General features: G+C 49.8%; 1 protein-coding gene across 7 annotated transcripts in view; it reads right to left on the bottom strand.

Annotated features, from left to right (window-relative positions):
- Positions 1-17,839, bottom strand: part of DAPK1 (death associated protein kinase 1) — a 178,088-nt gene that overhangs the window by 6,915 nt on the left and 153,334 nt on the right. For 6 of the 7 annotated variants that reach the window (XM_057721042.1, XM_057721038.1, XM_057721040.1 and 3 more), the window contains 5 exons: positions 10,684-10,906; positions 5,521-5,709; positions 3,212-3,409; positions 1,967-2,105; positions 720-840 (listed from right to left, as the gene is read on the bottom strand). In XM_057721042.1, the coding sequence (XP_057577025.1) occupies positions 720-840; positions 1,967-2,105; positions 3,212-3,409; positions 5,521-5,709; positions 10,684-10,906 (870 nt within the window). Of the gene's footprint in view, positions 1-719; positions 841-1,966; positions 2,106-3,211; positions 3,410-5,520; positions 5,710-10,683; positions 10,907-13,038; positions 13,289-17,839 lie in introns of those variants that run through there. The other variant, XR_009051244.1, reaches the window with a different exon arrangement.

Here is a 17,839-nt window from a genome sequence, read left to right on the forward strand (position 1 = left end):
GTTGTGCCAGTTCATTTATTAAATAAACATTTTCCCCATTAAATTTAAATGAAATCTATGTTTTCTATTAAATTTCTGCAGATGTTCTGATTTACTTCTACACTCACTAATCTATTCTACTTATTCATTGACTTATTGATTACAGAACCTTTATAATACATTCCATTTATTCTTCTACTGAAATTTTAAGACAAAAATCCAATCTCCTAAATTCCATTCAGATGCTAACTGGAACTGTATGAAGTTTATATAACTTGGGAAAATGAAACACTTAGTAAGATCTTGCCATCCAAGAACGCCGTCTCATTCCATTTGGTCATCTATTATTTTATGCTCTTCAATGAATTTTGTTGGTGACTGTTCTTCTACTTTTCTGCATTTCTCAAATATTTCACAGTAAGTCACTTTGGAATTGTTTCTGTAATTTCTAACAAACAATTTTACTTTTAAACAAACCACCCAAACTGTCAGAATTTCATATACTCTAAGGTGGCCTGACTTGCCCATAACAACTCTTCATCTTGAGGCCATCTCCTTGTTTCTCTACTCCTCCTTCCTTACCCCAGCACAACAAGATAAAAACATGGTCAGGCAGATACCTCATACTGGGTCCCCTGAAAACCAGACCAAACCCAGAGGGCCACACAAAGAGGCCCAACTGCTGGGTCACTGCATGGTCTGGGCGAAGGTTGGGTCCAGGCCTACCCAGGTATACTCACTGAAACAATCTGGCTCCGTATCTCTTGTAGATGATTTCGAAGCACCTTTATGTCCTTGGACCCAGAAGCCCCAGCATCCAGAACAAACAGCTTATTTGAAATGTGAAGGTCGTTCCCAAACCTAAGGAAAGAGCAGTGGCTTCAAGACTGACAAAGTCTCACCGGGTGTTTCCACAGAGGGCCAGTCTCCTGCTGGCTGCAAAGACTGGTGGGAGGCAAGGAAGCTCTGGTGACCTTGCAAAGATACCCCCACCTGCTGTTGGCTGGACTCTGTAACGTTACCCTGGTGTGGAGGCCCGGGGACACCACCTGCTCCAGGTGCAGACAGGCGCCCCAGGTTCCATAAAACGGGGGTAACACAGCTTTCCCTGATGCAGGAAAAGGGTGGCCTAAAGCATGCACTTTACAAGGCAGGAGAAGAGATGCTGCTGCATGTTGATGGAGTGAGAACAGAGGGATGAGTATGAAATAACACCTTGGATCTAAAGTATTAATAGAAGCCCTATTTCTATATCAGGAAGATAACAGATAAGCGTTAGTTGATAAACCAAGAATTCAAATTACTAGCATGTTAAATAGAGTTGCAAGTTCAGACTTCTTTTTTGGATAGATACTAAGTAAAAACAGATACTTTTACATTGTGATTCTGTGCACAACCATATTTATAAGCGAAACGAAAGTTTTCCAAAAATACTTGACAGGAAATGCACTCTGACAATTGCCGTCACGTCCGTCTCCCCTCCACTCCACTCCAGACCTCCTAAAGGAATTTCATGATCCACTAGCAGGTTGCAACTTAACATTTTGACAAATATTGATTGATATTCTCACAAGAAAAAAAAAAAGATAAATGTGTGAGGTGACGGATGTGTTAATGAACAAGATGGAGAGAATCCTTTCACATTGTATACATATATGAAATCACCGCTTCATACAATTTACATATCTTATAATTTCACTTGTCAATTATTCCTCAATGAAGCTGAAAAAAAAATACATAAAACAACTAAAAGGAGTTACCTCTTGGCAGAGATACTGGGAAGTGAGGACAGAAGTGAGAAGCCTGCTGATTTTTATTGTGTGCCCTTTACTTCTGTTTGATTTGTTATATATTTTCCTGGCTTTGGTAAAAAAACATACAATCAAAAATTCGACCAAGCCAAAGAAGCCTTTAGGGTCTTTAATTCCTTTCTCTGGGTCACATGAATTTGGTTGTATGAGCCCTGAAGATGCAGCGGCTGCCTTACCTGTTCCTGATCTCTTTCAGCAATGAGATGTCTTTGTCATACCCGAACTCGCCTCCAGCTGGACGAGGAACGTTCATGATGTCGGCGTGGGTGGCTACCAGGACAACTCGGAGTGGGTTCTTCAGCTTGCCGCCAAACGCTAAGGGCAAAGAGTGAACCATTTCACAGGCTGGTCCTCCATCCTGCCCAGGTGAGGGGGGTATTCTGCCTCAGGCCCCGGCTGTCTCGCCAGGTGGACGTGCAACGTTGCCCACAGTCTTAAGGCCCCATGCCTGCTGCTCGGAGTGACCTCTGGAAGGCCTAGGCCTGGCCCAAACCAGAATGAGCCTATTGCTTGGGCCTCTAGGAAAGTTGCTCAGAAGTGGACCAAAAGCCACCGCAGGGCATAAAGCAGTTTCTCAGGTCTTCCTCCAAATAGGTCTTGTTTGCATGGTGAGGAGAGATCTAACCTCTGACCAGGAGGAAACCCTTTACAAGACCAGGGCAAACCCACTGAATGCTGCACCAGCACAGAAATGGCTCAGAAGGCAGACTCCTGCCGTTCACACAGGCAGAGAGCCTCTCATTTATGGGACTGTTTAAAATGAAAACATGAAAAAGAATGAGAAAGAAAGAGGCAAAATTGGAGGTACCCTGAGGAGAATTAGCCCAATTTATTTTATTATATGCTTTTCAAAAAAAAAATGACTGCTGAGTTTTCCTTTTCATCCAGGAAGGCTGCTTCTTTTTTCGTATGAAAAGAACAAATTAAGTCTGTCCATGCCATCCTTCCCTCTAGGGACTAGGCTAAGATGATGCTTTCAGTGAACATGGTTCCTTTCCTCTCATTTTTGATGGAACTACAGAATGAGGGAAAGCTCATTCTATTTATGAATTACGTACCCATTAGGTAAAGGCACAGTAGCTGTCAAAGGAGGTATCCCACTTTGCACCTAATAATAATGACCTCACATCTAAAATATAGAAAGAAAGCAAGAAAAGGCTCTCAAGGAATTGCTCAGAATTGAGTCTTTCTGGCAGAAATATGCAATCATGAAACAACTCCTTGCAGAACATCACAAACAGCTGAGCATTAGGAAACTTCCAGAGTGCAAATATCCTGAGAGGAGGTGGGTGGCTGCAGCTGTTGGCCACAAGCTGTCAGATCCCGGCATGACCGGCTCCCGGCGTGACCGGCTCCGGGCATGACCGGGGTGCAAGGCCAGCAGGAAGGGCATTCACTCCCCCAGGGGTATCTCCATTTACCTATAGGTTCTTCAACCGGGACGAGAGACTTCAGGAAACTGAGCCAGAAAATCACTTGGTTCAGCTGGATCTCATAGGGTTCTTCTAGACTGAAAACGATGACATGGATGGATGTGGGATCATTTGCAGCAAAATAGTCATAACAGCAGAAGTATACAGGATTTCCAGAGAACTCCCATACACTGAAATCACCAACGCCTGCAGAGAAAAAGAAAAGCTATGATTGTGAAATACCACCACCAAATTTCAATCACAATTTTTTCTCAGCACTTTGGGGATTACCAGTAGGGATAGTGACATGTACAGCATTAATCTATTTATTTATGCATCTACTTAAGTACAGATCTACATATGGAGTATTTACCCATCCCTCTGTTTATGTCTATGTCTGTTTCTACCTCCATGCCTTTTACAATACCTATATATCTATAAACCTACTTGTATCTGTGTCTGCTTATCCATTGCCTTTAACGCTTTCATTATTATATCTGATCTGTATCTCTATCACATCTACTTATAATACCCTGGAGTGGTATACACACACACACAGACACACACAGACATGTAACACCCCACACGTGTGTGTTTGTCCACACTTATAAGCATACATGGAAAGGTGTACGCGTACACACATATTTTGTTTTCCAGCCCCCAATACTGGTATATTCACTATGAAATGTAATCTTAATTTCGGTTAGTGACTAAATTCACCTTCCACAGGTGAATGTGCAACCTGTTTTGGTTGGTCAGAGGGAGCAGGCTGCCGTACACAGGTGTAAGATGCAGTAACTGATGAGCAGCCTTGCCTATAAAGGATGTGAGAGGAAATGGGAGGAGATTGGGTCCAAGAGGCCACCTATGCTGGGGGAGGCAGCGGAAGGGTCAGGCAGGGGAGGAAGGTTGTATGAGTGTGATGAGTGTGTGTGTGTGTGTGTGTGGCGGGGGGGGGGGGGCAGTTACCCTCCCACAGGAGCTGTCGGTGCAGCTGGTTTTCTTGGGAGTGTCATGGGTGAGATTCTGACCTGGAGTTCCTAAGGCACCTGGAACCTCCTAATGACCGCCAGACACATGGACCCTGCTGCCTCTGTACTGCCACAGCCCATCAGGGCAGTGACCACCCAACCACTGGCCTCTGGGGAGCCAGGCAGGACCACTTATGTTATAGAATTTCAGGCTCCCTTTCCCTAATTTTTCCCCTCACTGCTAATTCTGTGCCAGAAATTCTGCAGTCGAGTCATTTTGGAAGATCCACAGGGCTTTTCTAGAGCACAGGCACTTCTGGGGAGCACGACCCTCGAAGTCCGGCAGCTAAGGCCTTAGTGTGAACAGTTCTGGAACACAGAAATAGGCCCTTTGAGCCTGAGGAGTGCTGGGCGCCAGACACGGGACAGGCACAAGGCCGGGGGAGGAGGAGGGGTGAGGGTAGGGGTGGTGGGCGCTGAGGACGCACTTCTCTTCCCCTGTGCTGGGGGCCAGCGTTGCTCCTGGGAGCTCAGAGAACACTCAACTTTTAAGAGAGCAAAATGCACATGGACTTTATTTCATTAGGGTCCCAGGCCCAGCAGCAGCATTACCAGGAAACTCTCTAGATGGGCTGATTCAGACACTGGAGGGCGGGGCCCAGCAGTCTGTGTTTTCACATGCCCTCTAGGGGATTTGTGTGCACGCTGGAGTTTAAGAACCACTGCGTTAGGTAAACACCGTGAGTACTGAATTTTTCACTGGGTTTAGTGTAATAAAAGGGCCTTCATGAAGATGCTCCGCATCTCCAGTTTCTGAGTGCCTCTCCCTGCTAGACACTCTACTAGGACCTTTAATAAACACCAGCTCATAAAATCCTCACAGCTGTGGGAACTGAGCCTCAGAGAAACTGCTCTATCCCTGCTCCGGACATGGTCTCAATGAGCCTTGTATTCTAGTGCCTTGGGCCCAACTGGGGGCCCTGGGAGCTCCGGGGGAGCAGCTCTTGGGTTTCAAATTTGAGTACAACAGACTGCTAGTGGGACTGTATTTTGAGATTTCCCATCCAAGAGGAAGTTCAGCAGTACCTTAAAACATGTATTAATTTACTCATCATTTATGAAGCACCTACTGTGTGCCCAGTGCTTTGCCAGGTGCCGGGGACACCAGGGTGTTTAGTTTTACTTTTGGGGGGTGTTAACCAGCCATGCTTCAGTCCTAGGTCACTCCCAGCATCACTCTGCGCTGGCCCTTCTTCCGCCCTTTGTGCGGCTGGGAGGGATGCCTGCTGGGACAGGCTCCCTGGGGGAAACTCGAGGTCCTTCCTGTTTGGGGTGGGAGAGCTGTACCGTTCAAATAGGCGTTCTGGATGTCGATGGCCTTGGTGGACTGGTCATCGGTGGAGCAGTGCGGGTGGTGGGACGGGGCCCCGAACACCTCCAGCATCCCCTTGGTGAGGCCCGGCTCGAACATCATGCTGCGGCTCCTGACGCTCACGTTCTCGCAGCCCGGGTACAGGTTGTTGATGCTCACGGAGACTGTGGGCCACAGCACAAGCATGTTAGACCTGGCCGGCTGCCCTCCCTCCCAGACTTTGCCCTCTGTCCTCGCCCCACCCCTGCTTCAGGCTGGGCTGTGTGTGTGCCTCTCATGTATGCTGGGCAGCAACGATTCCCAGGGACGTTGCGTTGATTGTTTGCTCCACCTCCCGCATCCTTTCCTGAGCCGCTCTATGCCCCGAGGGGCTGACCCCATGCACTGCATCTCCCAGGCTTGCTCGCCGTTCGCCTCTGGTTAGGGTCCACCAATGGGAGGCCCTGGGGAGGCTGGCAGGAGAGAACGGTGGAAGTATGTTTTCCCTGCTCACTGCCTGCTGCTTTTCTGATACCAGTTGTGTCTCTGACTCTGGATCCCCTGACAGCTTCTTCCCCGGAGCACCAGCTTTCCCAGGATCTTAACTTCTTCCTCTTGCGTTTTCAGCCCCAGGGGTGGTAACTAACGGCTCCCCTCTGTTCCTAGCCTCTGGATGCTTCACCCTCTCTTGTATGTTCCTGTGAATTGTGCCCATGATTCTGAGCTTTCATTAAATCCCCACCAGGACCCTGACTGATACAGATGAGATGAGTACCACTCTGGTACATGAGATCGTTAGGTTGAATGCAAGATGATCTTAGACAGTAGCACGCCATGGCATTAAGTAATGCTGAATCACAAGAGAAAACCATTCCTTCGTAACATGCCCTTGAAGGCCTTTAAATTGCTCTAGCAGCAAATCTCAATTTGTGGCATTACGTCTTTAGCATGTCTTCAACCCTTGCTAATCGTCCCTTTTAATAAAGAGGGAGTGGGCAACAGCATATAGCTAGATTTTCATCACATCGCTGCTCACTGCATTTATTTTTATTTGTGGGTAGCAGTGGTATTGGTTTTCCATTTATGGTAAGGACAGTAATGATTTCATTTTCAAATCCATCTATTTTAGTAAATAAAAGGAATCAGTTTTAAAAGTATTATATAAATAACAATGGTAGAACTTTGGTGGGGGATCAGTTGAATAACTCAGTTTGGGTCCCCTGGATCAGGAGCAGCACCCTGTGTGTCCTCCATCCTCAATGCTTGTTGGCTTGGCTGTCTCTCCCAACAGAACCCCAACAGCACTGAGAGGGCAGAGCCAATCTCTCTGCTTCAGGGCTAGGACTTCAGAGGGCGCAGATGGGGGCTCCATGAGTGCATCAGGGAGGGGCTCAGTGAATGGAATCGCACCAAATAGGTAGTACTTTTGGTTCAGAATTAGTAGTTACAGACACTACAAGATACTAAAGAAATGATCATTTCACCTGGGCCACCTGACTTTTTAAACTGGTGATCCAAACACAAAGATAACTTGTTTAAAGACCAAAGATTTCAGACTGAGGATGTGGACAATGGGAATATTCAAGGGATTGGGGGTGGGGAGGAGGAGAAAGCTGGAGCTCAAGGGCAGGGTCAGGTCAAGGGTGGGAGGTGGGGCAATTAGATGGGAAGAATTATTCGTATATTAAAGTAACAATTTCACCGGGAAACATTAAAGTCATGAGGAAAACATTTTTGCTAACCACTGACCCCTAGTGGTACAAAGTGGCAGGCCTTGAAGGAGAAGATGCTTTTGCATTCTGGTCAGAGGAGACTTCCTGCAAAGGCTACTCTCTGGTGAGCAGGCAATAGCCTCCTGCAGTGATCTTCCTGGACACTCGCTCCTCCGCTGGCACCCGCGGTTTCTTTCTTAGCGTGGAACCACAGTGCAACAGCTACGGCACTCAGCTGGCCGCAGAGTGTGTGTGCAGCGGCAACGTGCCGCGAGCGGCTGCACCCAGGTGCCGCGCACCACCCCGTCCTGTCTCCTGGCTGGTGGCTCGGCCTTTAGCCTCCAGCGCAAGGCAAGAGCCAAGTTTCTAAAGACAAACAACCGTCCTGCTGCCTGAGTGACGCAAATGTGCCCACATGGGCATCTTTCCCGGGGGAAGGGAGAAGGCCTGACTGTTCTAGCAGAGGTCAGGGCCGTCCAGAGCTCTGGCCTGGGACACAGCAGAGCATGGCCCCCAGGCACTAGCAGTGCCACTGTGAAATGCCAATGCCGCTGTTTCTGGAAACAGGCTTCCTTCCGTGGAGGCCACGCTCCGAGCAGCCTTTCCTCGAGTGCCTAGCAAAGAGGCGCTGCTCCGTGCATTCCCCTATGGCACTTGAGGCCCCCAGAGACTGCTTCCCTCCTCCAGATGGCCCTCCTGGCGCTTCGTATTTGTGCCACACTCTGCTCTTCCCAGGACTCCCTTCTGCGCTGCCTGGTCTAGGGCTGTCAGGGTCCAGGCCCCGCGTGCTGCTGCCTCCGGCCCGTGCTCCCTCAGCCCAGGGTGTGCTCCCTGCACTGGGCAGGGCAGGAGGACGGCCTGCCTTGGAGCCTCTGCAGACACAGCCTCCTGGCTCTTCCCAGGCTCAGGCAGGACTAGAATTAACTGTGGATGAATCTTGTCACTTCCAGGGACCATCTGGATGGAAACTTCACTCACCCCTTGGAGCAGACCAGCCACCTGGGCATGAAGCAGTGTGGGCCTCTTCCATCCTCGCCCAGGCCCTGTGGGAGACAGCCTGGCTTTGGCCAGACAGGTCTGGGATGAAGTAGGGGGTGACCTTAGCCCAGGGGTCACACAGTCCAGTGCACTCTTGAAATGTCACTTCTGTCACAGGGCAAAATTTCAGACATGGGTATGGGGGAGTCTGCCCCTGGGCTCTCCCTCTTGGAATTAGGGGGCTGGGTGGAGATGGGGCAAAATGCAGAGCCTGGGCCCGTTTGTATGGGGTAGCCCCCTCCTCTCCACTAACAGGCTCCAGGCGGAAATGTGAATCCAGCGTGGCCAATGCTCCCAGTTTTTTACAGGAAACCAAGTATCCAGCTTTTTAGGAGAGATGTCTCGATTTTCAAATGTTGGAAGTGAATTCAATGTTTCTCCTTCCAAAACTGCAGCTCCCCAGGCTGCTAACCTCTGACCTTATTATGTCCCTGCCCTTTGAGTTACTTTTCTCTGTGCTGATTGCAGTGGGGGAGGCACATCTGGTCCAGAGCACATGTTGTCCTCGAGAGAATCTTGTGTCACTCAGCTCTATGACCCAAGTCTCTCTAAGTCCTGCCCGAAGGACGCAGTGAGATTTGCTGATAATCCAGCCATCCTGAGCTGCATTTTATCAAGAATCTCCTTTTGGATTCCTCCAGACGTGGGAAATTGACCAGAAGGAAGATGAATGGAGATATTACTTGTAAGGGGTGAGGGTTGAGCTGTTCTGCCTCCTGGAGAACCCATATGTCACTTGATGTGACAGTGTAGTCCCTGAGTTCCTGGGGCATAAGTCCACATCCAATAGGACTTATAAAAATTCCAGATCACAGATTGGATAGCTCTCATCTCTTTGTCTCTCTCTGTCTCTGCTCTTTGTTTCTGTCTCTGCACCCCAGCCCCCCACCCCAGTCGTTCAGCCTGGAATGACCTTAACCCACAGCAGGAGAGAGTTGACTCCCTCTAGGGGTGACACCAGGAACTGCTAGAGAAGCTTATTTTGAACCTTGAAGCAAAGATTGGCCTGGTTCACACACAGAGGCTGAATTTACTCATTAAATCTGGAAAACCATTGGCTTCTGAGAAGGTGTAAACCGATCTTATATCCTGAAAATGAGCAAAATTACAGTGGAAAATGGAACACGTGAGTATAAATATGCCCCAAGTCAGAGGGAGCTGTAAGTGTCATTAACAAGCCCTGGCTCAGGGCCAGACACTTCCTGAATCGCCAGCTGTGTGACTCCGGGCAGTCTCCTCGACCCCTCCAGGCTTCAGTAACAGGGTGGTGAAAATGCCAACAGGGCTGTCCCATGGACTAAATGAGGTGTCACAGGCACCACACTTTGCCCAGCTCCCGGCACACAGTTAGCACTCAGCATGCACCAGTAACACGTGTTGGCAACTTTATAAGCATTCTAACCATATATCCACTTTGGTTACACTTCTTCGCCTAGTTTCAATTCCACTGCTGTGTTCAGAGGGAAGAAACTGAAAGGGGCATGCAGATCTCCGTCAACTGTCCCTCACCCTGACCAATGCTGCCCAGGCATCCTTCCTCGGGGAGAGAGAAATTACACAGAAACACAAAGTTTAAAACATTTGCTTTCACCCTAGGGAACAGATATGACATCTTTGTAATATGTACAGAAAGTGAACCCGAAGCACAAAGCTTCAACACTGACATTGTTGAGGAAACTCTGAAGGTCTCTATTCTTATCTTTGAAAAACTTAATTTCCTCACTCTAAAGGGGGGTTCAGGGAAAACAACACCCCAGACTGCACAACTTCCTCTTGCTCACAGCGGGTGCTTCTCCCTAGGGAGGGACAGTTCTGGGTGTGAGCCCACTGATGATCGTGTCTACAGGAGGTGGGGGCAGACGGCAGAGTCTGCTTCCCAGCCAGGATGCAGGTGAGTGGACGGACCAACTGAAAAACCATTAAGGAGACTTTCAAATCCACCACCCCGCTTCCAGATACGCAGGGATGGGCTTCCCCACACACCCAGTTTCGTTGCTCTGTGTTTTCACATTCCTGGATGTGACCGCAGCATTCCAAGAAGAAAGCATCCTGGGGGCTGATATTCAATCTGTGCAACCTGGAACCTGTGTCAGTCCAAGCTCTTTGTGTCTTCAAGGGCAGGGTCCCTGAGCAGAACATGACACGACTGTGCTCCTCTGCATGTTCGTGATTGCGGACTGTGAATTCAGTGAGGCCCTTTCCTCACTAGCGCCGGGGCAGGGTGCACTCACTGGCCAAGGGGCGGGGTGGACACAAGGCCAAGAGCTGGGGAGACCGCACCTGGAAGCCACCGAGGTGGTGGGAACTGGTCAGCCCTGGGCCAAGTGCTCAAAACAAAGCCACCCCTCCTCCCAGACCTTGACCTTGGAAGCACTCAGTGGAGAAAACAGGGGCCTGTGCGGTGCCTACCTGCAGGCTTGGAGGCCAGGGGTGAGGGCGGGAACCGGGTGGAGTTGGTGGAGGAGAGCCGGGGCCGGCGTCTCCGGAAGAAGCTCCTCAGCAGCCCACACTTGAGAGATTCCACCAGGGTGGTCTTCCCAGACCCCGAGTGGCCGAACAGCTTCAGCTTGATTCTCGGCTGCAGGTTCTGTGTGGGTCGCAGTTGCTGGATGAAGAGTCCTCGGTGTGTGTCCTGAACACAGATGAAAGAGGGCCTGTTAGTCACAGGAGAAGAGCAGGCCCTGGGCAGAATGCACACGTTGATTTCCACGGTTCAGGACCCCATTGTAGCCTTCCGGTCTGCAAGTTTTCCTTGCCTTTTAAAAAAAATTGAGGTATAAGTGACCTATGACGTTACATTAGTTTCAGGTGTGCAATGTAAATGATTCGGTGTTTGCATATATTGTGTAATGATCATCATAGTAAGTCTAGTTAACATCTATCACCTCACATACTAACAATATTTTTTTCTTGTGATGAAAATTTTAAAGATCTATTTTCATCAACTTTCAGATGTGCAGTACAATATTATTAACTGGAGTTACCATGCTAAACATTACATCCCCAAGACTTATTTAACTTATAACTGGAAGTCTGTACCCTAGTCTGCAATTTCTACCCATGTGACAGATACATTTTGTTCTGTCCCTACTGCATTTAAAATATTTTAATGTAAAATAGGCATACCATATGATTCACCATTTTAACCATTTTAAAGTGAACCATTCAGAGTCTTTTGGTACATACACGATGTTGTACAACCATCACTGCTATCTGGTCCCAGAGCATTTTCATCCCCCTACAAGGAAACTCTGTACCCATTAGCAGTCACTAACCAGCCCCTTCTTTGCCCGGCTGTTGGCAACCACCAGTGTGCTCTGTCTCGATGGCTCTGCCAAACTCCATTGCATTTTGATGCATAATGAATTGGATAGAGCAATTCCTGTGAAGTGATCAACTTGAAAGTGAAACGGGGTCAGCCCCGTTAGCCAGGCCAGGGCACCCGCTCCTTCTGTGCGGAGGAGCCTCGTTCCTTTACAACACGCTGAAGGTACGAGATGATGCCAAGAAGGGCGTCACAAGGTACGAAGCTACATGTATGAGGGGCCTGGGGGACACGATAACCTTGCTGCTTCTTTCTCAGCCCTACAGGAGAAGCAGGCGTCTCCCCAGCCCTGGGTAATTCACAGATTCATCAGTAAACATTTATGGAGGACCTCCCGTGTGCTGGAACAGGAAGGTCTACACCCGACCCAGGTCTGCAGTTTTGGGGAGACACAGACATGCGAACAACGCGACATCAAATTTAACACAGGTGCTTGTGAAGGGATGGTGTTGGCAAGGTGCTCTCTACACCCAGAGAACCCACCTCAAGGGCTACGTGGTGAGGCATTGACCATGCCACCCTGGGTCCGTCCCAGCCTCACACGCCCAGCCCAGCTCCGAGCGCTTAGCTTGAAAATAAAGGCCTGTTGGAGCTGTGGCTTGCAGCCTGAGGTCGAGTCCTTCTCCCCTACCCACGATGATCTCCCCTGCCTTAGCCTGTTAACTTCCATGCCTTCCAGGAGACCCATCTTGCTGTGATCTCCCCTGGAAGTTTTCTCATGGGCAGGCTCAAGCGCACTCGTGAGCCTCCATCCTGACCCACTAGACTGTAGGGTAATTATGTGACACTCTTCCCCTCTAGACTAGGGGCCAACCTGAGGCAAGAGACAGTATCCCCAGCACTTGGCACAGGTAGGATGCCCAATAAAGGGGTGTTGCATAAACGATGTACTCAGGGGTGACCCATGCAGGAGTGTTTCAGAGCTAAGTGCCTGCCTTTCCCTTTCAGTGTGATAGACCTGGCTGGACCAGTGCCTCCAGACCTAAATCCTGGGAGGTGCTGATTTACTGCTGATCTCTTCTAGCTGAGACACTGTTACTATGTCCACCAGTGAAGCATACTCATGTAAGAAACTCACAACTCTTTTGAAGGCTCTAATGTTCCTACCCCCATTTTCTCTTGGTAAACTCTGACCCATCTTTCTCAATAGGGAGAACACTGCCCCTTAGGTGGCATTTTGGAAATGGACCGTGGCAGTTTTAATTCTCAACGCTGGGGGATGCTACTGGCGGTAGATGGGTGGGTGCTAGGTGTCCTGACATGTTACACACAATGTCCTGAGCAGTAAGAATTCTCTTGAGTCGGCCTGACTTCTGAGTGTCTGCTGAGCATTTACATAAGAGCAAAACCTTGTTTATGATCATTCGAGCTTAGGACTTAACTGTATTTTACATGTGACCAAGAGGGTTCTGGGAGGGCAGGATTTCATACATACTGACCTTCCCAAGAATGCAACTATTTTATACATTGGTGGAATTATATACACATATTTTTCTCGAATCTTTCAGGAGCTGTGATCCCCACTTCTGAAATGTCAGCCTTCTGAAATGCTGCTGCTGTATTTGAGTTGCTATCACTCCGACATCTGTGGCATCTGTAGGTGTTACATTCTCAGTGATTCTGCAGATGGGTCCAAGTACTTGCCAATTTCACCGTGTCTCCTCATCGCCTGTGCTCCGCATGTACATACTGAAACACATTATATTATACTACGTATATATTCCTTTGATGTCTTTGTTATATTACAGTTAGGGCATTCTATCGATCTTTTAAAACTACTTGAGTAGGTACATTGCTATCTTTGAATTTTATTTCGGGAGAGTAAAGGGGGCATCACAATATGTAGATTTTAAAGTATTGGGTCGGCTAGCGTTGGAAACCACGGTTAGGACAGTGATCTGTAGAACATGAGGTTGTCCTTATTGGGTTTCTTCTTCTAACCTCAAGCACGGCACTGGGTGGAGAAAGCTGGGGTATCTTGCCAGCAATTCCCCTGAATTATTACCCAAGTCAGCACAGAAGCTGAAAAGTCCTGTCCTGAGACAGTTACTCACTGGTGTGCTGCCGACCAGGCAGGAAGAAATGGGGTGCGGGCACTCTCCCCGGCACCATCTACTCTTGCAGATGAGCCCGTGACCCCCGGAAGCACATCTACCATCTCACTCTAATTTCACCTTCAAAACCAGCCCTTTTATCTTCCCCTTAAGTCAGGCCCCCTGCTACACCTCCACCCACCGCATGACGAGTGTCTGAACTGTGAGCATCGCCCTCTGCTAGGAGCATCTCCCTGAGTAAATTAAAAAGGTCTCCATCTATTTCGTGACACACGGCTAACGAACACGCACAAACCCTTTCTGGGAAGCCAGTATCTGCTTCTCCTGAGATGAGGCAAAGGCAGAAAGCCTGCTTCTGGCTTCACTGGACCTGGGCGCACTACAAACAAATTGCTCTCTTCTGCCTGTTTCGTGCTCTCCTGATCCTGACACCGTGCGCTTTGGCCAATACATCTGTCCCGTGTGAAGGAGTGAGGGCACTCCCATCCCTTCTGCACGAGTCCTGCAGGCCCTTCCACTCTGAGCACTTGCACCGTGATAACTGTTGGACACGGGTGCTTCCAGCAGCCACCCTGAACCTCGGTGGGCTTGCCCTGGGCAGCTGAGAGAGGGAGTGTCTTGGCCTTGCTCAGCACTGCCTGAGGCTGAGAGCCCTGCTCACTCCTTCCCATGCCACGCAGGGCAGTGGTGGGCCGGCAGCGGCTGGCCATCTGTTTGCCTACTTCCCAGGTGAGCCCCGGAAATGGAGGCAAGAAGGAAGAGGGGCCAGTGACAGAGGGCTGTGTCCTTGGCCTGGTTAGTCCAGGTTAAACAAGAATCCTGCAGGGTCGAGTTTAGAGAAAACCCCCCACCCTTGATATCTAAGCAAATTCTTCATGCCCAGCCTTGATATCTGATCACTCCGGCCTGTCTTCGGCAAGAAGCCTGATGAGTATCATAGCCTTTAAAACTTCCTATTTTCCTGCTGCCCCAACATCCCCACAAACAGGCTGTGAGCTCTGGCCCAGGTGCACCAATGTGTAAGGTGGGCTCGGCCACAAGCTCCCCTTCCTACCCTCCCAACTGTGACCCTGTGACATTCAAACACACCAGTGGCCCCCCCCACCCCCCACCCCGGTGCCTTTCTCGTGTACCCACCCTGATCCTCGGTAAAGGCACTTGCCGCGGGGGCTTGAGCTCTGTGACGATGCTCTCAACTCCTATCTCTCTGGGACCTTCGATATAAAAAACTGTTTTTTCCCAAGTCTCCCCTCTGTCTCCTCTTATGGCTGCAACTGGCTGACCACCTCATAAAAGAATCCAAAGCAGTCGATCCAGCAAGAAGCCCCCTAGCCTTTGGGTTTCCTCTCTGCAATTTTCCATCCACTGATCCCACCCTGTCCCTTGGCTACTGATCCCCACTTGTCTTTGCTGAAGTTGTGGTTGAGCCGATCTCTTTCCTCTGCTACACACCCGCTGCAGCACCCCCGGAACAGAGTCGACCTTACTGTCCTCAACAAGGGTCACGAATTATTCTTTCATGAACATCCCCAGGAGTTGTGACAGATGCATTTCCTGTCTGCAGCAGTAACTTCCACATTTGTATCTTCCAGCTGTGCTTTCACTCACATTCCTTATTAAACCTCAAAGAAACCTCCGTGGTTAATGTGGTGGTTCTCCCTTTCAGATGCGGAAACCAAGGCTCAGAGAGGCCAAGGCACCTGCTGAGGGCAAAGGCAGAACTCAGCACCAGGTCTCCTTTCTCTCACTGCTGGCGCTGAAAGGCAGGTGGTGGGTTTCTCAGGAGGGGAGTAGGGAGCAGCGAGGGGTAAACGAGGATTTGCAAATCAAGAGCAGAATCTCAAAGCGGGGAAGTGCTTGAGTTACCAGCACTGTGAATATCCAAGGAGGGCCATTTCTAGTTCATCCCATTCAGAAGACGCTTCCCAGTTAGTGCAGGGTCCTGATTTAAAGTAAAATTTCTAAGTCCCTGCTACGACAAAGGCAAGTAGAATGAGAAGGTGCCCCCCTGCTCTGGATCGCACGGACAAAGGGGCACATGTCGGCACCTCATTTTTCCTAAGCAAATGAGCTGGATTGCTGGCCTGTGTTAACAGGTTCCACATCCTCGGCGAGCTCTGGGGAGGGGGGCGGCATGCAACATTTTTATCCGAAGTGCAGACTGAGCCCTCAGCTGGAGGCACTGTGCTCACCTCAGAGCACGTGCGGTTTCCCAAATAACTGTCCTCAAGAAATCTTGCTTTGTGCAAGAAAATACTGCTTCACTGGACTGACGGCTCAGCTTTTACAATGTCCTCAATTCCAGATGATTACACGAATGCACACCCATTCTCACCTTTCAAATGGAGGTGAATGGCGGGCAGGTGAGAAAAGTATTTTGGAGGCCAAAGAAAGGGGTGTGGGGCTTGCACGCCATCCCACGTTCCCGCTCTCTGCCCAGGGCCCTCGCGCAGCTCCTGGCCCTTCCTTTCCCCTTCCATCAGGACCTGCTGGCCTGGGCTGGGCCGGACTCATTCACCCTTCACCTTGCTCTTGGGAAGAGGAGCCAGGACACTGCTCTCTCCATCAAGACCGACAGAATCCACCATTATCTTGAAAGGCAAGAAAAAGCAAAATATAGTCTTCTCTTGTCTAAGGAAATCCATATCGTCCTCGGGGATGACCCCTCCTCGTGCTCACTAGGAGCCCTGGAGAATCTGAACACAGCCGATCTTGATGGAGCCATCTGAGACAGACGTTTCCGACATCGCTCCCCTCCTGGCAGGGGACGCGTTTTCACTTTCCACCACTAGATGTCACAGCAGGGACGGATGGTGCACCCAGACCGGCATCCCCAAGCAGGCAGCTTCCAGCAACCCAAGAGCGTGTGCCCTCCAAGGCAGACTATGGTTCTGACGTGGAGAGGGGCAAAGGAAGGTATGCAGTGCGCTCCCGGAGAGCCCTAGGAGGTGGTAGAACGTGCATTTCTTTGGAGAGGGAGCACTAAAGTCCATCTGTGGTCTGTACTTAACAGGAGCTCTAAGACCCCCCTGTGTCAGGCCCTCACTGGCTGGGCCAGGGCAGCAAGTGCAGGGACACTGCCTGGGGGAGTGGAGGGTTGGGACTTCCGTGTTACCTAAGTCTTGGCTCATGCCTTGGAATAGTCTCTTGGGTCCCGTCCCCCTTGCCCCCAAAGGCTGGTGGATGTGGCTGGGATACAGTGAGGGCGCTCACATGCAGGCTGGGAAGTTGGGGGGGATGCAGCAGTGAACCCTGAGGAATCAGGATCCTAAACCAGAACCTGGGCTTCCGGGTGCTCACAAAGGTGCGTTTGTGAAAGTGGGAGGCAAGAACACATATTCCCCGTTTGCTTTAAGTATATACTTTAAATACACAGGAAAGTGAGCTCCCAAGTGTATTCTTGCCCTAAGCTCACAGAGTAATTGAGCCTGGACAACACCGGTCCAAGCAGCCGTCCTACCTCGCCCGGCCACCAAAACCATCTTCTATCTGGTCTTTCGGTCTGAGCAGAGGGAAATTCCTAACCTACTTACTTAACACACTGGGACCAATACCCAATCACCTAACCAAGAGCTGTAAAGCCGGGCCTATCTTTCTGATCATATCTTCCTGGGCATCATTTTCTGCCCCAAAGACCACACTCAAACTCTGTTGCTAATGCCATCACCCCCTCCTTTTTCATCTGTTTCCTAGAACACACCCCACTCTTTACTGCCTCAGGCCCTTTTCACTCATTGCCTCTGCCTTCTCCCAGGCATCCCTCTGGCTGGCTCCGCTTTCTCGGCTTTGGGTGTTGGTTTAAGCGTTATCATTAGAGAGACACCCCCACCCCAGTCAGTGCAAAGCAGCTGCCACCCGCCACCCCCTTGCTTTGTCTCATTTCACCTATTTGAATCCCCTACACTTACATCAGGGGGCAGCACAGCTTTCTGTAAAGGACCGGGTGGTCTCTGTTGTGACTGCCACGTTTGTACCTAGAAACCAGCCACAGACAGGAGTAAACGGAGGGGTGTAGCTGTGCTCCAATAAAACATTATTTACAAAAACTGGTGATGTGCCGGTTTGGACTCTATGGCCATCGTCTGCCACCCTCTGACCTATGTGGCTTTTTCTTACTTGTTTATTGGCTGGTCTTGCCTCTTCTGTTCACTGTGGTCTCTCTGGTGCCTAGAACAGTTCTTGGCCT

This window comes from Hippopotamus amphibius, chromosome 2, assembly GCF_030028045.1.
Source record: "Hippopotamus amphibius kiboko isolate mHipAmp2 chromosome 2, mHipAmp2.hap2, whole genome shotgun sequence".
NCBI lineage: Eukaryota > Metazoa > Chordata > Mammalia > Artiodactyla > Hippopotamidae > Hippopotamus > Hippopotamus amphibius.